Genomic DNA, 21,662 nt, shown 5'->3' with positions numbered 1-21,662 from the left:
CCCACTTGTTGTTTGGAAGGCTGTTGCCGATCAGATCCCACACCTGAGAAAAGCTCATAGCTTCTTATAATCTGGACTCACGTGGACCAGAGAGCTTCAACACTAAACAAGAACCATGGCTGACATGGGGGGGGGGGACTCCCACACATCCAAGGATCATTATTCAAAAATTCTACAGACTTACGTTTCTGTTCACAATAGACAGACCTTGTCGGCACTCAGAGCCTTGAGCAAGGCAAAGCAGGAAGTACCACCGCCTTGTGCACACATGACTTGCTGATTTACAGCAGCGAAAACATCTTTAGTTCCTTCTCGTCTCATCCTCACACTCACTTCTGTCTTTTACACAGGCACGTGGTGTTGAGCAGTTTGAGATATCCTGTCTGAATGACCGTTCAGTATGGGACCAGAATACATCAAATCTGATACCTGACTTTTAGAACAGTTGTGAACTAAGGAAGGTATGCATACACTTCCAACAATGTCTGTTCCCCAAGAGCCTGTCTCAGGCCACCTTGACCTGTACCTGTGATTCTCTTTAATTTGTTGATGTGAGAGATCTACAAAGAAGAGTTCTCTTCATCAGAAATGGAACTATCCCCACAGCACCAGGTTAGTAAGTCTGGACTGCCCACGAACCTACAGAGGACGCAAAAAATGATTTGGAAATCACTGGAAAAGACACCCATGATGGTAATTTCAAATATGGGTTCACAGTCACTTGAGGCCCTGTTATGAAGGAAAACAATAGATTTCATATTCAATAACCTATCATACATGGTATTCTAAGGTTGGTGCCAGATCCCATCAGAATTGACTGCTAAAATGATTGCTTGGTTTAATAGAACACACCTGCTCCAGACTTTCTCTGCCTCATTGTCCTAAGCAAAAACAAAACAAAACAAAAAACAAAAAAAAACTTAAAATGATTTAACTTCTGATACTAATCTATTAATGACATAACATAATCTATATGAATTCAAATATGGTGACAGCTATATTTCTAAGCTTGGGAAATGTGTAATAAAGTACCCCATAAACGTTAAAGCACTGTCCACTGAGTGGCAGGCAGTGTCTGCTCGTAGTTCCTTCGTCTTGGCCTTTCTTATCACAGTCCGTGTGTCTAAGGGAGCCTTCCTCCGCGCCACTCGCCACTCTCTTGAGCTCCTGCTCACCAGCACAGCTTCCTAGTCCTCTGGTGGAGGGATCACTTTTAAACTTTAAAATACATGTTGTACCACTTAAGCTCATCAACTGCAGAGTTCTTATTTACCTATAGATATGTAGTCTGTGTAAATGTGTAAATCTTAAAGACCTCTGCCTTACTCTGTGTGTGTACACATGTGTGTTGTGCATGAGTGCCTATCTGTGTGATAAATGTACATGCTCCGGATTGTGGAGTGTATGCATGCATTGTTGAGGGTGTCCATGCACATGGGTAGTGTGACTAGGCCAGAGGTCAACTTTGAGTGCCTTTCTCCGTTGTTCTTCACTTTCTCTTTTTGGCACAAGTCTCCCGCTGGACCTGGAGCTCACCAATACATCCATGCTGATTGGTCAATGAGTTCTGGGGATTCACTTGATGCCACTCACTTGTTGCTAAGGATCTGGGTGGATACCCACGCTCTCCCCCTGTCCTGCCTTCTTCCTGATCACCTGTCCCTTTCCTTACATTATCCATCCAGTAAAGCCCGGGAGCATCTCCTCCCTTCTGTGCTTCCCAGAATGTTGTAAACTGTTTCAAGCTTAAGAAGCTGGACAGGATCGGGTAGTCTGCCCTGACGGACTGGAGTATTGGGTGGCAAATGGACGGCAGACATTTATAAACAGAAAGACCAAGGAAAGTGGTTTGCAGGGAGCGCCCTGCAGGCAGGCAAATCAATGACAGACCACACTGCTCCCGTGCCTGGTCATGGACAGATTTTCTTTTTGGACACAAGGTGGCAGAGTGCCTCTACTTTTCTCATTCCTCCGAAGGCAGCTGAGAGAGGATGAATCTGTCCATTTTAGAGATCTATGTTTATTTATCGTTAAATGATGATGGCTCAACTGAAAGAGGAGCATAGATAAAGTACAGCCTGTCTCACTGCAGAGGAACCTGTGAGCCTCGGCGGTTCTGGGTCTGTATCGGTGCCTCCATGTGTATGTTCACCTCAGCGTGATGTCTTGGTGAGGTCTTCCTTCTTTCACTTATAGAGAAGCAGATACACACACACACACACGTACACATATGTATATGTGTGTATATATGTATGTATGTACGTAGTATCTATGTATCCCTCACCAGTGCTCTAAAGGTCTGTCCATGAGTGCTCAAACGTGGGGAGAGGGAACAACCTAACAAGGGAATTGAGAATTGAGGTGTGCACTGTCCCCCTAGATAACAGACAAGACGGTGGCCTTTGAAGTCCCCACACAAGAAAACCTAAGACGGCATTTGCTCTCTCCATCTTCTTGTGGTTGTTTTCTCTCACCATCTCAACAGCTCCTATGCGCTCGGACCATTCCTGTGTAAAAGCCACTGGGTTGCTTTCAATTTTTTATTTACAATTTAAACTCAGTTATCATTTCTCTACTTAATTGCTTTCAGCGTGCTTTTTGGCCAAAATTATTATTCTTTTATTTAAAACAAAACAAAAGTACCAGGAAGCAAAATACAGATTTGATGCAGAACCCACTGGTCAGGTTGTCTGTTGTTTGAGAGTCTCCATGGGACAGAAGGAATAATGCCCACATTTTCTTCTGAAGTTTACAGTCCTCCTTTCCTTCCCTGGATGCTCATCATTATGGGAAATGAGAAGACTATTAGTAATGAATTCAGGCAGGCGTTGGTAGCAGCAATATACTGACGCCCAACATAGGAGAGCTCGTTTTCTGGCAGGCAAGGATGTTTGGCACAGGCCTGACTCTGTGGCCTTTCTATGCTCGCTCTGCCTTTTCCTTGTGGCCACACACTGGCTCCTGAGCATCCCAACAACATGCTCAAGCTAAGCCAAGGAGAAGGTCTGAGAAAAGAGAAATGGGGGTCTTTCTTGCCATGGGACAAACGCTTCCCTCAACAGGAGACATAGGTCCCTCCCAGACCTGCACTACGAGACCGTCTTAGCCAGAAAACCATCTATGCTTGAGAGAGGGAGAAGACATAGAGCTGGGATACTTTGGGAGTGGTCAATGCGTGGTAACTGTTGAACCGGATCCTGTTCTGGGCCTCTCATTTCTGTTGTTCGTTCCCCATCCTCCATGGTACTTCCTCCATCCTCTGCTTCTCTGTAGATGGAGTCAGAACCAGCAAAAGGGACCACCATATTTGCTTGAGAAATAAAACTTGCTGCATAGGACACTAAACGCACGGCAGAGGACGAGCATAGCCAGCCACAGAGTGAGATCGGGGAAGTGTCTCGTGCTTGTCCGGGGGATTCGTCTCACACACCTTACCTCTCTCCTGGAGGCAGATTAAGATTGTTACCTCCTAATTCTGCCACTAATGCCAACAGTCTCCTAGTGATCATTTAGAAAAAGCACATTTATTTTCATTCTGTAGAGCAAACAACACACATCAAGGCACGCATGACATTCACGGGCTATTTTAAGGCGTCGCCTACCCAAATATTACCTACTAGATAAATTCTTAATGAAATTTTTATTTAAAAAGAGCATTAAAACTTTGAGTAAAAATTCTTAGAGCTATTATAACAGCTCAACGTCCTGGAGGTTTGTTAGCTTGCTCGGTTTCCGCTGTGTCCGCTCTTCCTCCAGGATAGGAGAGGACTGGTCCAGGTTCCTGGGGGCTAGTCACCCTCGCTCTCACTGGAGCTGCCACTGGATGAGGACTCGCTGCTGTCTCTTCTGTGGGTGCTGAAACGCCGGTGGGCATGGGGCCTTCGAGACGGCCAGGCCTTTCTCCATTGTGACATCCCTTTATTCCGGGTAGAACTGTTCTGCCCGTGGAGTACATAATGGTTTTTTCTGCTGTGTGTTATAATCCGCTCATTACCGGGAACGTTAGAAGAATCTCCTTTACTTTTAACCTCATTACCAAGACCGTGAGAAGGAAGACCCGGGCCCTGACTATCGCTTTTGCCCGGAACTCTTTGTATTTCAGTCAAGGTCACTTGCTTCCTGTAGGATTCTTCTGTGTCTTTCCTAGAACTGCCTTTGCGGCGCTTAGGAATCTCATCGTAACTGGCGCTACCGGCGCCCTCAGTGCTGCCCCCTTTCGGCTTCTCTTTGGAGGGGACTCGTGGATAGTGAAACTCTACTTTCCCTTGATGAGCATTTAGGCTGCCAGCATCAATTCTGTTCCCTTCTTTTCCAGGGAGTTCCCTAAAATTAGTACTGCCTGTGATGTCATTGCCGCCCTCCACTAGGCTTACACCAGCAGCGCCTGCCCGTTGTGTGGTTTTGTCTCTGGTTTCAACAGCATCACCGCCATGTGTTTCTCTCTCTGGGATCTCGTTAGAACCCAGTCCACTCGTGTGGGGGTTAACAATCTCAGATTTGTCAGAGCCTGAGAGGCCTGTGCGACTACCTGAGCTTTCTAGAGCTGGTCCAACAGCACCTCCTTGGCCAGGAATGTACGTGAAACGTTGGCCATCCCCACTGAAAGGAGGGACATCGTTATCACCCCTCACTTGAATGTCTGCGGAACCGCTGCCTTCAAAGTCACTGGAGATCTTTCTGATTTGGGGGTGATGTGTTGGGTAGTGAGGGCTTCGTTGGCTCTGGTGGGTACCTTTGCTTTTCACTGGGCTGTTCTGGGATAGTAGATTCCTCTGTTGAATCTTTTCATCTTTCAAGTGGTCTCTCGCATCACTGATATCCGCTGGAATCATGTTTGGAACACTCTTAGGTTTCTTCTCTGTGTTTTTGTGCCTTCGTAGTTCACTCCCAGCCACCGGTCTCTCTATAGGCTGCGTGATACTTCTGAGGAGAGCAGCGCCGTCCGTTTCCTGGTCAGGCAGGTTCAGGAGGGCATCCTCTCCATCCTCTGCTCCATTGTCCCCCGTGAGCAAGTCCCCGTGGGCGCTGCCTTTGTTGGTGGTGCCATCCTCTTCATTCATCATCTGCGCATTTACAAAAAGATTTGGAGGTTTTTACTATTTTTGTTATTTTCATTGGCTTCAAAAAGAAACAAGCCTTTCTCTTTTTTCTGGTAATGATTTCTTTAGGTGTCGACTCATAATTTCTTCCTTTGTCAAACTGGTGAAGAGCAATATTGTCTCTGCTTTTTTTCTTTTTCCCAAAGTAAAATTTTCATCATAAAGGAATTATTTTATGTTAAATTTTAAAAATCCAGTAATTCATAGAAAGTGTTTAAAACCTAAAACATATTTAGTGAAAACCTACAATTCAATGTGGATGGATGGAGCAAAGCAAGGTTCATGAAAAAAAGAAGAATGAAATAGATTTAGTGGCCATGTAAGATTCAAATACTCAGAAGCAAAATGGTGAGACTAATTTTAGACTAATTAGCAGAATCGATATGTTTTTGGACACATTTTGGTGTGTTAGTGTTCCTTGAGTGTATTAACATCTTGGTTATGATAATTAAAGATTTGAATAGATGAAAGTTCCCATATGGAAAAAAAAAGAAAGGTCATCCAAACGCTTACATCTATATGAGGTGTAAGGAAGATCACGGAGATGGTAAAGTAGTTCAGGTAAGCAAGGGCCTTGGCGAACTGCACCGAATGAGATCACAGAATGCCCAAATGTTTTCAGTCTTATTGTTTTTAATGTGTGTGGATGTTTTGCCTGTATAAGTGTCTGTGCATTGTGTCAGTGCCCACAGAGGCCAAAGAGACCATCAGATCCCTTGAAAGTGAAGTTACAGATGGTTGTGAGTTACCACGTGAGTGTGGGAAGACAAACCCTGAACCTCTCTCCGGGAGAGCAGTGAGTGTTCCTAACTGAAGAATCTTCTCTGCAGATGCCAAACAGTTACAAATCTCTCAGGTGCTCACTAAAATAACTGTGTCCCAGAAGGACCAAGGCACCAATCACATAAGCTCCCATCCCTCTTCAGGCTGGGTGAGCTGCAGAGACATGTGATCCGGGGAAACATGTGACCTGGCAAGTCATGTGATCCAGGGAGGCATGTGACCCGAAGAGATGTGTGACCCCGGGGATGCTACTTTGTTTCTTTGAACATCAGGCATCTTACTACAAGATAAGAAAATGAATACATTTCAGGATTTTTAAAAGAAATGATCTTGCTTATTGATAGAATGCAAGCAAGGAATCTATCGCAGTGTCTCTCACCCACCATGGTCTATATCAATGACGCTAGCTGTCCCTCAATCAGGACTGTGTGGCATCTGTGATGTCATGCTAGCTTGCTTCCCTACAGAGTGGCAACACTTCCTCATAGGAGGCACAACTGTCCTCTCGTGTCTTACATCTTATGTCATGGCGGCTAACTGGGAATTCCATCTTCACTCCTTTCCCTGTGTTCTGAATGTCCCCTTGGCTGTGGCTTGTGAAGCCTGTGGCCACTGATCACACATTGTCTAAAAGATAGTCTTGACATCCTCAGTCTCTGATCAAGAACACCAGGAGGGTGTGTACAAGAACTAGTTCCAGGACAGCCTCCAAAGCTACAGAGAAACCCTAACCCTGTCTTGAAAGAAGAACAAAAAAAGAAGGAGGAGGAGGAGAAGGAGGAGGAGGGGGAAGAGGAGGAGGCGGAGGAAAGAAAAAGAAAAAAAAAAGAAAAGAAAAATTAGTATAATATATTAAGTTAAATTCAAATTTTAAAATTCTTAATTTTTTCCTGCCTACTCATAGAGAAAATTTTGTCCCATTTTCTTTTGTGTTTCTATTAGTCTTTTTTTCCTCTCCCTCTTCTTTTTTAGAAAGGTAACATGCTTGCTAATGATTGATGTGCATTTAATTGGAAGAGAAAATAAAACTGTTTTGTATAGAAGAAAAGAGACAAGGTTTTAATTTTGCTGTAAGACAGTTAAGCATTTGTCTGAGAAAATATTTTAAAGTACAAAGAGCTTCCTGTTCTGCATGTGCCTAGGGACATGATTTCCGTCTGCCACCGGCTGCACGACCGGCTGTGAGTCAGCGGCTGCTCTGTCCTCTCCTTCCTCCCATGCCTTACTTCATGGCAGTCTTTCTCTGGAGAACAGCCTGCCCACTCACTTCTGTCTTCTCAAACCTTATCACTCCCCCATGACCGGCTCACGGTTCCCATTGTGTAGATCTCCCTGAACACCAGCCTGGAACTGACTTCTTTCCACTCCCATCCCATTGTATGTTTTTTCCCCTGGTGCCACTCACATGACTCTTTCCATGACCTGTCTTGGGTTCTCATTTCAATGTCTCTTTTCTGTCTTCATGTTCTGAGAGAGGAGTTGTGCTTTCTCGGTTGTTTCAATTGGTGTTATAACTCACACAGCAGGAAGTGCTGAAAACATGTTGCCCCAGAACCAAAATTAGCTAACTGCCTTAGAAATGACCGTACGAAGAAGACCTAGCTGAGGCAAATAAAATTCTACAGGAAAATTCTAAATTCCAGGGGAAATGAAGCCAGATTTGGAAAAGTAAATCGTCCTTCAGTTGGAGGTATTTTAAGCTGTGTGCAGTTCTACGTGCAATTCTGCAAGAAGCCACTGAGTGAAAGAATTATTGTCAGCCCCTTGGACAAGTGCCTCACTCTTCCTCCTCGATGAAAGTGGACATGGATGAAGTCATCTGTGGGAGGAGTTTAAGATATGGAGATGTGTGTCTCTCTTGACAAGACAGTCTGTGATAGTAACTTCCTTCCCCTGGAAATTTACATGGTCCCAGCACATGGTAGGATATGCCCAGAAAAACCCCTCTTGAAAAGCAGTGCTACCGAAACACAGTGAAATGACAATTGCAGGCTCCTGAGGCCCATCAAGGCCACATTTGCAGAAGTAAGTCCTGAGTCAGAACACGGCTTGGGCTGAAACGGTGGATGGGGGTAAGGAGAGCCATGGAACGCAGAGTCCTGAGTCAGAACACGGCTTGGGCTGAAACGGTGGATGGGGGTAAGGAGAGCCATGGAACGCAGAGTTGCGTAGCACCCTGGCTTCAGAACCTGACAAGTGTCGGGCAGGGAAGAAAGGCAACATCCACGGCTGGAAATGCCAGAGCACTTTGTCCCTGCTGAGCCCCCTTGCTAGTCCAGACGGTCACGGGAGAGTCTTTCCTTGGCCTTTATGCTACTTTCAGAGTAGACATGTTTTCGTGCTGACCCTTATAAATAATGCAAAAACATGGTTTTTGTCTTAAATTTTCTGTATTTCTTCCTAATACTACAGAATATTTCTTTTTAATTTGAGAGAAGTCTAATTTTGCCTCTGACAGTTGGTAGTACTTCTTAGAACCACTGGAGGGCAAGTGTTGGCCGCCCTAGAAGACAGCCACCTCATGGGCTCTTTCGTTTACATCTTGAAATATATTTTCCTGCATGTCCCTGTCAATTGTTTGTCGTACCACGGTGAATCAAAATTTCAGCGGAATTGCAACATTGGGAAGCACTTCCAGAGTACAGTGGAGAAGCCATGACAGGAAAGACATGTTTCCCTGTGCTCACGGCTGAGGTCCAGCTGGTACCGCCCCTTGAGCATTCTGGCTTTTAAGTTTGATATTCAGACCCTTGTTATTTTCAGCTGAGAGTTTCAGGACATAGAACTGGGATTTCCAGGACAAACCATGGCCGAGATTAGCTGTAATTGGTGACATGCAGATCTTGATAGTATTTCTTGTATTGATAGCTTTCTTGATGGATGTGGAAAACTAATTCCACGTGAAGCCAATTCTCTATGGAAGCCTGTTAACCAGCCTCCTCCCTCCTTCAGTATTGGTTTGCTTTCATATACCACACACACGGGGAATGGCGTTTGCTAATAACAATGTCCCAGAACTCTTCCTTATCCCTCTGAAAATTGTGATTTCAAGGATGGCATCACACTGGGACAAGAACATCAATATGTGGACATGTTTAATTATCTGTTGTAGGAATTACAATGGACTAGAATATGTACACGACACTGTACACCCTTGCCTAAGAACCCAAAGACATTTTGGCAGTTAAAATGTTCTCTCATTGCTTTTTCTTTCTTTACAGAGCTAAAATAGTTATTTGGGAAGAATGATTCTGTTTGCCCTCTGTTGTTCTACACAGCCCTGCCTGGCTTTCAGTCTCTGGGTGAAATTCTGCAAGGAGACCAGTGACTCAACTCCACCAAATAGAACTTTCTTTCATTCATTTCTTCGAACAACAAATGTCTAATTTCTTTTTCTTTCACTGGATCATATTAATGTGAAAAATCATTCTGACTGAAAGAGGCTCAGACCCAATTCTCCGTATGTTAGGAAAGAAAACATCATTTTCCTCCCCACTAGATGGCAGTGCCATCTCGGCCATGGAATCAGATTCCAGCATGTAGCAGCCTTCCCACAGCACGGAAGGGGAAAGGCAGGCCTGGGGCTCCAGAATGGGAGTCATGGTCCTTGGAACGCACAGGAAAGACGTTTTCAAGTGCAAACCCAAGAGGTTTAGTGTAAGAGGTAACTCCAAGTTCAGGAAGTGTGGTGATGGCGAAAGCCAACACCTGTGTTACAATACGATGGTGCCAAAGAAATACAGCGCCGACATCGCAGTTCTGCCTGTAAAGACGCACACCCACTTCAGCCCTGCTTGTGAGGGTGCACAGCGATGCCTCATTGCCCACGGCAGTGCTGCAAAGGTGCACAGTGATGCCTTGTCAATCACATGGCACACCATTTTGCTCAGGCGAGAGAGAATGATCAGTGTGGAAGTGTCGATTTTTTTCTTGAGGGTAGGTGGCTCATCCACTGAGGCTTACCGAAGTACATAAAGACCAGACACAAAGGAACACATACAGGTAGTTGTCTTGGGTCTTGGAGTTGAGGCCTTGTGAGATGTCACACAAAACAAAGGACCTAAGAATTCTGGGACAAGTTTTCTGTGAACAGCATAGTGTAAGATTCTTCCAATCTTAGTGTTTCCATTTCTTTATTTCCTTTGGAAACTTCTCACTTCTCACTGATGTGGCAAAGGGGACAAATGAGTGGCTATGCAGTGTCCTGTGTGTGCTAAAGTGGAAGTCAGCAGCTTGGTGGACCAGCCACTGACGAGAGAGATGTCCCAGGGGAGATTTAAAACAAGACAAGCAGTTGAAGGACCACCTCACTCACCTGTCCTATTGGCCTAAAGAGTGCTTTTCCTGAACAACACACAAAGATTTGGGATCTTGTTTATGTGTCTCTACTCTAATTGATAAAAATAAAAAAAAATCACAGAAATATAAACTCAAGTGGTTAGTGAAAGTATCTCATTAATTGGTCTACTATTCTGCTTCATTCCCGAAACAAACAATTGGTTTGTCAATAACATCTTCTATTTCTAGGACACAGTGTATTTGCAGAGAATTTCCCAGTTAGCAAAGGAAGAAGAATATAGAAATAACTTGGCTAGGTATAAAAATAGGATGTAAAAACCCTGTCTCAAAAAAGCAAAAAAAAAATAGGATATAATAGCTGATTGTTTTCTAACAGAGCATGCTCATTTATGTTTGTGTTAAAACATGTACTTGTGACATAGATTAACCCCATATAGGTTCTGATTCATTGTGACTTAGACTAAAGCCTCCCGCAGTGAACTGCGTTTGATGGATAGTGATCGAATATCACTGCTTGATCTCCCTCTTCTCTTTTCTCACACTTTAAAACTGTTTGAATCCAGGTCATAACTGTGACACATGCACATGGCTTACTATATGCTCATTTTTATACCAGCAGCCTATGATCAGATGACTGAGGTAGCTGTTAAAATGGAATGTATACATCTGTGAGAAAAGATGACACTATAATTCACAGTACCCGATTTTGTCCCTGTCACCCTACTAAGACTCTTTAATTTGGAATCTGCAGTCCTCCCTACTCCTCTGACACCCACTTGGCAGTTGCACTGAACTTGACAGTGGCCCTGTAATGGATATGACATCGTCTTCCCTGAGGAGGAAAGCTGGCAGCCTCCTCTGACTGGAGGTCACCTGATTGATGTTGGCCTGGCACTTTACTGGAAGCTGGTTAGAAAGGACACTTCAGCTTTTCCCTGGAATGTGCGGCTCAAAATAACTCAGCTTTGGTTGGTTGGACTGAGTCGGTCAGCAAGACCCACTTGACCACCAGCCTGCTTCAGTGCAAGCCTGTATGGTCCTGACTGACCCCATGGGGATCAGGTGGGACTGGCTGGTTCGGTAGGCACAGCTCTTACCACAGTGTAAGGGTTGTGCACGAAGGGGTTAGTGAGATTCCCTCATTTCTGCTCTTTCACCAGATGGTTCATCCTGCCAGTCTGGTTACCCAACAGCTCTCCCACTTACTCGGGACCTATATTTAAGTATGGTCAGCAATGGAGTGAGTACTTGTTTCCATAGTTACTCAACCCACAAGGTTACTCTGGGAGCTAGGATGCTGGTAAGACGTTATCTAATTAGCTCCGGGTCTGAGTTGCAGAAAAAGTCTGTAGTGCTCAACTTTGTCACAGGATAAATTGGTCACATCCTGAGTGCTCAACCGGTGAGTCAGAAGAAGAAAAGTCACAAGAGGCAATAGAAGCCTGATCTAGGTGAGATCATGGGCATCGGTTCCATTTTAGCCTTATCAAAGAACATGTTCGACAAGATGCTGCCAGATAGAGTCCCCTCCCAGAGCCAGCTATTTGCAAAATGCACTTAGCTAGCTTTACACATTCATGTGAAGTTCCTCAAGGCTCTGGTAAAATATTACCAGGTTCTTTTTGATACATGATGGTTCCAGTTTTTGAGCATAGCTCACTAATCCGGGCTGTGAGCTGGGTGCTCGTTTTCTTAGAGATTCGCAATAAAACAACATGGCACCCTCCTATGTGGCAGGCTTCTGATGTACACACTCAGTGCCTCACATTTTAACAAACACTGCTTACAAATGAGAGAGAGAGATGAGAGAGAGAGAGAGAGATTATGTGACATGTAAATTATTTTTGTAAATGCTTACTGGTGCTGCCCAGGTCACACTGAAGAGGAGCAGTCCTACACACATGACCACATTCTGCATCTTCACAAGTCTCCCTGAAAAAGTCATGACACCTCTCTTAAGAAAGCCAGTTAGGAGCTGCAGGCATGAACACACACATATGCATCACACTTCCCCGAGAAGTTAATTTCCTTTTAATATATAGATTACATACCTTGTATATAATTACATCTATACAATTATCATCTACACAAATATATGTAGTTTGCACAATTAGTTCATAGTTAATATTTTAATCTATTTTAATGTCTGATTATTGTCATGTAAACCCAAAAATCATCGAATATAATTAATCTGGTAATCAATTTATAGAAATTAATTTTACAGACATAATTATTTGCATTTTCCCCATGTGCTTAGTAAATTATCATTAAATGCTTGTATGGTTGGAAGTAACAGTAGGGCAACATATCAGCTCATAACTGAATCATTTAGTGTCGAGATGGCAGATACAAAGGTGAGGAATGGAATCTTATCGATTCCAGGCTAGCACCCTAGTGCGCATCTTCACACCCGCTAGCAATATGTCTGAATTCGTCACTGTCGGGGCCAGAGAAAGAAACCACTGGAGCAATTTTTACTGTAAGCAAAAGAACGTACTAAATATTAAAAGGAGATAAACATCATTCTGAGAATTTTACATGTGTTTCTTTATTTGAGTCCCACAACAAAGTTATGAGCTAGGTGGCTTTACCAGTTTTATAGACGAGGAAGGAAACAGACTCGGAATTGACTATTGATGAGCAGAACTGGCGCTGGTATTCTTGCAAAGAAGCTACAGAACTGGTACTCCTAACCAAAACTCTGTGCCACCTCAAGTAAGATTCTGTTCTTCCATCCACTTTCATTAAAGCCACATGCAGTCAACTTTAAAAAGACCCTATGTTATATAAATTTCAATAGAGTAATCTTTGGAACCCTAGTGTTTAGTTACAGAGTAAAACACGTGTATAGTGTGATAGACATTTCACTAGGACCTAGTGAGCTCAGCTAACTCAGGGAGCAATTACAAAGAAAACTTCCAGCATGGCTCTAGATAGTAATCTGTTGGTCTTGGTGAACATGAAATATTTTACTAACACATAAACATTTAACAGCCAATATGGAAATAATGTGCTTTGTTGGAAAAAAGCACTTTTATGGGCAAAGTATTTTAAATGTTCTTACAACATTTAAACATTTCATAGTAAAAGCATACTCAACAGAATAATGCAACCAAGATATATTGTAAAATCCTATTATGTAGTCTTCTAACTTAACATTACCTTAAGGATCTAAATCGAAATTCAAGCTATAATTTTGACTTCTAAGCCTTGTAGGCAAAGGGCAGGCCATACATTTGTCAAGTAGCTCATTGCTGGTAGACGCCTCAGCGCAGTGTTTGTAAAGAGAAGCACAGGCTTCTCCTGTGTCAGGGTTCTCAAATGGAGTCCTGTGACCAGTCACCTCGGATTTTGATGATAATGGCAGTCAGCCCGCAGGCCAATTTTCTGCCAAGACACGGAGTTGAGTTAATGACATCTAGCACCTCATCTATTGCATAGAACAAAGCACTGAATTTAGACAACGGTGCTCAGCTGAGAATAGTCCCAGCTGCTCTTATTTTCAATTAAACATACCAGGACAATGAGGAGACTGCAAACTTAAGCAAGCACTTTCAATAGCAAGCAATTCTCTGTGAGGAGCAGCGAGAGACAAGTTACCTGGTGTCATTGACCTTTGGCAAAGCTCAGCTTCTTCAGGCTCAGCAGTCCCTGGGCATTTGCTGAAATTTAAAGTTTGTTAGAGCCCCCCAGTGTCCAATCAGCGTGGCCCACTCAGCGCCAGTGAGGCGTCTGTCACAAGTGCCCACTGATGACCACAGGGGGCAAGGTAATTTTAATCTAAAAATGTTCTTGTGGTGAAAAGCTGCTATCAAATGTTCCAGGGAGTAGAATAAACAGAAAATTATAAATATCACAGTTTGGACATTATGCTGCCAGATAATTAAAATTGATTTCAGAGCTATTAACTAGGACTGGGTGAATAGTGCATATTTACAAATAGAAAATATTTGTAAACCAACAAATTTATGAATGGAAGGCATTTTAAGTAAATTTGTAGTTTTCATTGTGTCTGAATGGGATTCGGAATCTGTTAACAACTACATTCTGAGTGTCAACTCCATGGCAGGCATTGGAGAAGCCTCAGTGGATGAAACAGAAACTCATCCTGTCTCATGGGATTCACCACCTGAGGAAGGAATCAGACGACAAACTACGTTCTATTAGATGGTGTTGTGGATGAAGTTAAAGTGGAACACTGCAGGGGGAAATCTCAAACACTGGGAGGAAGGAGACTGGACTGAAATTTTACGTAGAGCATCCTCAGAGGTCCTCACTGCAAATGTGACTTTTGAGTAAAGTCTTTGATATGGCTTAAATGTGTGTTATGCTCCAAAATTTTTACTGTGAAACTAAAACTCCCATAAGATAGGATAGAGCTTTAGTATCTAAGTTATCAGGTGAGAACTTTCCTGAGTAAGATTAAAGGACTGAAGGAAATGACCTGGACTTCTTGCAGTCCACCTGTCACGTGAACACATGACTTTCATCCTCCTCACCACACCCCCAGGAGGAAGTCATGAGACACCGTATTGGATGGTGGTAAAATTATCTTCCACTCAACAGTGAACCTTCCAGCACCTTCTTTATCTTAAACTTCCCAAACCTCCAAAGCCACAAGAAGTCAGCACAGTGAGATGCCAACTTTTGTTCTCTTTAGATACCAAGTGTGAAGTAGTCTGTTACAGTCGTGTAAACAGACTAAGCAGCCCCATGACTTTGCATAGGAGAACATTCCAGACAGAAGGTCTAGGAAGATCCAGCTCTGGAACAGGGGCTTGCTGGCTATTTCCAGAAGTCAATTAGATACAAAGAAGCCGCTTAGCTTGAGAAACTGAGCAAGGGAAGCAACAGCAAATACAGTGAGACAGGAATTAGATAGTGAGGATCAGGGACCTGCAGGTCTGTGCGCTCTGCCCTAAGAGGTAAAGCCCTTTCAGGGTTGGTTTGGAGCTGTGACATAGAGGGGCTTGCCTACTCTACACAGGACCTTGGATTCAGTCTCAGTACTACCAAATAGAAATAAATAGGTGAATTTTAATTATTAATTTAATTTAATTCCAAGTCAAGAAAGCTGCTCGAGGTTTTGAGCAGAGCTGAGACTGAAATCGTGAAGTCGGGACAGAGTAGAGAAGGCAGCTCAGAGTTCCTGCAGTGATCGAAACAAAGGCCAGCGAGGCTCCAGGCAGACAGAGGTAGAGGAGCAAGGAAAGGCGGTCATGTTCAGCATGGTCTCAGTGGAAAGCCAATTGGACTGGCTGTGTGGGGGAAGTTAGCACCAGAGAAGCTCGCATCAGGGGAAGCTCGCCAGGAGACTCAGACTGCAGGATGATTTTTGCCTTGTTATAGGAAAACTGAAGTTACTTTTTATTGAAATGGGAAAATATTCAGAAGATACCTTTGAAGGATGTGTTGTGGTTTTAATTTGGATGAAGATTTCTTTTAAATGGTTAGGACATTGAGTCTGTTCTTCCTTTCTGGACATTGAGCTCGTTCTTCCTTTCCTTGGTGGTAGCAGCTAATATCAAACTGTAATTCATGTTCATAATAGGGAGGTTTTATTTGATCTAAAAATATAGGAACGCATTGTGGGATGACTCATATTAGGTTTATGTGTAAATATACCAGTAAAAGATTATGTAAGTTCTTAGACTTACACTTTAAGATAAGAGCTACTAATGCATAAATACAGTTTTACAACCAATTATAAATAATATGTAATAAATTTTATGTACAAATCTCTGATTTCTCCAAACTCAAATAGGCAAAAATAAAATAAAAAATAATAAAAGAAAGCAGAAAAATGAGCAGTTGATGTGGGAGTGATTTCTTATTAATAAAGAAACTGCCTAGGCCCCTTGGATAGGCCAACCCTTAACCCTTAGGTGGGTGGAGTAAACAGAACAGAATGCTGGGAAAAAGAAGCTGAGTCAGGGAGTCGCCATGATTCTCCCACTCCAGACAGACGCAGGTTAAGATCTTTCCTGGTAAGCCAGCTCGTGGGCTACACAGATTATTAGACATGGGTTAGATTAATATGTAAGAGCTAGCCAATAAGAGGCTACAGATAACGGGCCAGGCAGTATTTAAAAGAATACAGTTTCTGTGTAATTATTTCGGGGCATAACCTAGCCATGCGGGTGGCCGGGTGCCGGGGACGCAGCCCTGCCGCTCCTTCAACAAGCAGTATATCCCTAACACAGTTTTGGTTTGGACAATGATGGTTTTTCTAATTTAGGCCAAATTCTTCTTGTTTTGTACAAGTTTTATGGCTTTCTCCCAAGGATCCTGAGTTGCTTTTAAAGACTTGTAGGAGCTTCAAGCTATTGTGTAAGAGAACAACAGTTCATTGGAGCCATCTAACTGAACTTTAGAATATTTGGTCACTATAACCCTCATAGTCATGGACTGAAACACACCTACGCTCAAGCCAAGCTCCATTATGGTTTTAGTGACAAATTGCTCCAACAATGAAATTAAAGTTTTTCGGCCTCCTTTCCTTCATCCAAGCATTATACTAACTAATCTAATCCCGGTAACAACTGTGATGTAGGTAATATTATTATCATCATAGTTTTTAGTGACGAGACAAAGTGCTTTGGGGTTTTTCCCTAGGTTACATAATCAGCAAGTAGAAAAGCCAGAAATGGCGTAGGATATTTGGCTAATGAAGGCCAGGGTGCTATACGGACACATAATGTCAGCATGAATACTACCAAATTCTGCAAGGTGCTTAGCCCACTGTCTTTATGCCTGCCTCACCTCCTGTTAACGACAACTGTCTGGGACCCAGGAGGAGCAGGTGCTTCTGCCCTGTGATGCCTGTTGGTTTCCTGACCAAGTCTTCTGTGGTTTATCTAATGGACACACAAAATCATAGAGGGAAATGACAGAAGTGAGGTTTAAGGACCGCAGGATGTATTTCTCTAGACGTTATACACAGCTGGGACACCAGTTTCATTGGTGGTGAGGATTTGGGTGATAAGGGACAAAACTAATAAGGAGATGGAAGTCAAAAAAGAAAAGCAGTAAGCAGAAATGAACCAAAATACAAATGGTAGAAAAGAGAGAAGGCAGGAAGAAAGGTAAAATTCTCATTTGCAGCTTAGCTATTCTATTAAGCCTGTGATAGATTCAGCAAATTTGACAGTTGACAGGCTATGCAGTTTTTTGACAGGCTATGCATGATTTTGCACTGTTCATAGCTTCAACAATTCACACAGAGATTTTGTTTGTGCTTCATACACAATATAGACATTGAATGGCTTTTCATTGCCATAGTCTTATAAGAATTTCATATGGATACAAATGTATTTTCCTTTGTTTTTCTTCCTTTCAAAAGAATGTTCCTCTCTATGAAAGTGATTGCCTATTAAATTAATTAATATATATATAATATGAAGTATATTATATATTTATATGACTCTGGTCTGAAAGTGTATGAGTGAGTTCTAGAAGAAGAAAATTCATAGAATTTTTTTCAGACTTTAGAAGCAACTTCTTATCCTACCAGAGAGCAGACTGAATGGAGCTAAATATACATGTTCTCAAAGCTGAAATGAATTCACAGCAAAAACATCCAACTTAAGTCTCAAACTTAGAACCTACAATTGACAAGAGCAAAAATAGTGAGACCCCTTTCCAGCTAGATGTTTGGAGGGGGGCGTTCTGGGAAGAGGCCGCTGAGTGGTTACTGTGAGTGTCCCAGGAGACGGACACTTTGCTTCTCTTCTCTTGGACCCTGTCCTCTTTGCTGACTTTAAAACAAATGAGCAAACAAATTTGTCCTAAAAGTTTTGTTTATAAATTCATCCTGGAAATCTTGTCCTGTCTCAGAAAAATAAGGTACGTTTATTTTAAATATATTCATTCGTAAGTATCAATATTCATCCTAAGCTACAAAAATGTTGCTCTTTAAAACATCACTGGCAGCCCACTTCTCATTTTCCTCCAAATGATTCTTATCTTTAGGAAGCATTATCTTCCCTCAGCATTGGGCATTTCTCTCCAGTGCAGCACCGTGGAGCTCCACAGAACAGCAGGAAGCTAGTTGTGTCCGTTTCTCCAGACCACACGCCCCTTCAGCTATTACTAGCGAAGAGAGGGTATGTCAATATAATTTACCTTTATTTTTATATTAGAAGGAAGTTTTCTTGCAACTTAAGATAACGACTCAAAGGGTGTAGTTAGAATGTAATTATAATGACACCAGCCTTTCCTCCAGGACATGGTGACATTGCTGGAAGTGGCTACAAAGCTCTGATCTGTGGTCTCGAGGGGGGCAACGCTGCTCATTCTCAGAATAGCATTCCTTCCAGAGGCTGCTGCTCTGCATTGCGAGCCCACAGGAGGCAGAATGTGACTCTCAGGGGACGCATATTAACGTAGGCTCACTATACCGGGGCATGTCTAGTTTTCTCCATCCTTTAAGCTGGCTCGTTTGCATTGTGTTGTCTCAGCTCTGCTTCAATGGCCTCCTTAACTCCTGGGGATCCAGAGTCATTCTGCCAGTTTCTGTTCCAGTCAGCTGTTGCTATTAACATATTATCTCAAGACTTATTTTGAAAATCACAGTTAAAGTTCTTCAAGGGGGGACTATTATGAACAAGAAAGCATGACAGGAATCAGCGCCAGCCTAGAAGGTATAGGTGTAGAGTTTATATTACAGCAGTAAACTAAACCATAGAGAAATGTTTTGTGTTCTCCAAAGCCTAAACCTGGGTTGACATGTAGAACACTTGACTGAGACATGGGTTGATGAAACTTGGAAAGACTGGAAAGTAGCAGAGGGATAGAGGGCTATCAAGAGAGGGGACCAATCCATCTTTTAGAAGCAGCTACTTTGTGGTCCTATTAATAATCAACTCACATCCTGCCCTGCCTGCCCTGCCTGCCCTGCCTGCCCTGCCTGCCCTGCCTGCCTGTCTATCCTCCCTGCCCTGTGTGCCCTGTCATGCCTGCCTGTCTTTCCCCCAGTTTCATCTGAGTAAAAATCTTTCAACTTTTTCTCCTCAGCATTCAACTTCCACCTCTGTACAGTCCACCTGCTCAACTCTGATCAGAGCCAGCCCCTCAGCATCAGACTGTTCTGCCCTCTGTCACCTGTCACCTCTGGTTTAGTATTGTCTTGTAATGCTAGGAACACAGAGAACTGTCATATGACTGCTCCTGTGTGCTCTCTGTATGAGTAACAAGCTGTCCAACTCCATGTGAGCCTATGTCTCTCTGCTGGTGGAATCAAGTTAAATGGAGTGTGTCAATCTAACAGCTTCAGCTCCATCATGGGACTGTTACAAAGCATTCTGGTGTTTAGTAACCATGACACCCCAACCAGGTCTAAGAGTATGCAGTCCTGGAAGGCTACGTTTCAGTAGGAGTGGAGAAATGAAACCCACGAATTATACCATTTACCAGAAAACTGAGTTATTTTGGAATGCATAATGACTAAGGTGACTTGGCTTCCTGGTAGATTCAAAATGTCAAATAAATAGCTAAACAAACAAACAAACAAACAAAAGACACCCTGAAGTCGAGGACTGAGGGATCAGTGAGATTCTACAGCCAAGAAGGAAACCTCTCAACAGACAGACAGACCGAATGTGGAAGATGAGACTCCAGGAAGGAAAAGAGATGGAGGCTTCTGAAGCTAAAGTGCAGCCTCTAAAGAGGAGAGAGGAGAGATGGGCCGGTTCTGAGCCCCTTAGGGGTGTCTCACTAAGCAGTAGCCTGGAACTGGGGGAAGGAGTTAACAGTGCATGGGGGTAAATTACCCAGTAAGACCAGAGCCTCTGCCTCCAGAGTTCATGAGCTCTGTACCATGTCCAGCTCCCTCTCTAGCAAGACAAATCTGCAGGAGAGAATCCTGGCTCTGAAGACGCTGTTCAATACGCAAGCCTTAAACCCTGGTTGCTTCTAAGCGAACAGTGATGTACAAGGCATATTTCCCAACAGCGAGGCTGGCACTAGAGATGCCCTGCCCATCCACTGTGGATGCCCACACGACAGAGGGTGCTGTAAAATGGTAAAGGGCACAGAGCCTAAGCCAGCCTGGCACTGCCTAACCCTGCCTGGTTGTGTGTGATGTGTTTGGGCCAATTGTTCACCCATAAAGTTGAGGATGATAACAAATGGGAAACTGAAGATGTTTATGAGTGATCCATTTAGAATAGTATAAGGTAATCTTGCATATGTTCCAAGTCTTGAGAATGGGAGAAGTATTGTGCTTAAACAGGGTAAGTCACTGTTAGGTGGGGAAGGAGAGTGGAGAAGAATCTCACTATGCTTATCATGTTGGCCAGGAAGCTGCCATCCTATTGCATCAGCCTTCTGGACACTAGGATTACAGGCATATGCCACCCTTCCTGGCTAATTCTTCTTAAAATAAATACTGAAATATTGATCAATCTTCATGATCTCTACAAACTCCTCTTCAGCGGTTTTACAAAGAGTTGCATGCATAACACACACACACACACACACACACACACACGAACCGGGAAAGATAAGAATAAATGTGGCAGAACGTGAACCAGTCATGAGTGTGATGTTTAGTGTTAACTATCACCCTGAAAGAATCCCAAACCCCCTAGGAGATGGCTCTCTGAAAGGGCCTGTGAGGACTATCCTCATTTTAACTGAGACGGGAAGACTCTCCCACTGTAGGCAGCACCGTCCCCTGGCTGAAATCTCGGACTCTACTGGTGGAGAAAAGGAACTAACCTGCAGCGTCCACTCGTCACTATTGGCTGATTGTGGATGCCGCATGACCTACTGGATCAAACAGCAGCTGCCTTGGCTTCTCTGCCAGGAGGGCTGACTGTTACCCTTGAACTGTGAGCTGAAATAAACACCTTCCCATTAAGATGTCTTCCAGGGCATTTTATCACAGCAACGGAAAAAGAAAGGAAGGCAGTGAGCCAGGTGCCGGGTGTATGGAGGGTGCTTATGGATGGCCTCTTCCGTCAGGGACTCTTCCGTCAGGGACTCTTCTGCCAAGGTCCGTGAGCCAGTGATAAAGGAACTGACCGCACCCAAACTGAAGTCATTCTGACGAGATTCTACATTTTCATGTTCTGGATGTCTAAACATTGACTATGTGGGCTCATATGTTTTACAATGTATAAATTAAAGGATATGCCAGTTATTGTGCTTCTTCCAAGTGTCTATATGCTTACTTGAAGTTTGTTTTTGGTTTATATTAAGGAGTCAGTTGCTGTCAAGACTTTGTATGCTAATTGTGTGTGTGTGTGCAGTTTGAGTGTGTATTTACATGTATATGTGTGTGTGGTTTGTGTTTATGTTTTCATGTTTTTGTGTGTGCAGTTTGTGTGCGTGGTTTGTGTAGGTGTTTGCATGCGCATTTTTGTAGTTTGTGTGTTTGCATGTGTGTTTGTGTGTGTAAGAGTTTAATTACCCCACGTTATGACTTACCCTATTTAAAATTAAATTTTGTAAGGATAAGCTTACCAGAAAATTATAGGA

General features: G+C 43.2%; 1 protein-coding gene across 1 annotated transcript; it reads right to left on the bottom strand.

The window, feature by feature from the left end:
* Positions 1-3,680: 3,680 nt before the first annotated feature.
* On the bottom strand, positions 3,681-12,126 carry Mepe (matrix extracellular phosphoglycoprotein). The gene is made up of 2 exons (XM_050155833.1): positions 12,040-12,126; positions 3,681-5,063 (listed from the first exon to the last, which is right to left on the bottom strand). The coding sequence occupies exons 1-2, from the start codon at positions 12,124-12,126 to the stop codon at positions 3,789-3,791; spliced, it is 1,362 nt and encodes a 453-aa protein (XP_050011790.1). The 3' UTR covers positions 3,681-3,788.
* Positions 12,127-21,662: the final 9,536 nt, after the last annotated feature.

The sequence above is a fragment of the Alexandromys fortis genome, unplaced genomic scaffold (assembly GCF_014885135.2).
Source record: "Alexandromys fortis isolate MF-2015 unplaced genomic scaffold, M_Fortis_MF-2015_v1.1 scaffold_87, whole genome shotgun sequence".
Lineage (NCBI taxonomy): Eukaryota > Metazoa > Chordata > Mammalia > Rodentia > Cricetidae > Alexandromys > Alexandromys fortis.
The sequence above is the reverse complement of the archived record's forward strand: the minus strand, read 5'-3'. Positions and strand labels throughout refer to the sequence as shown.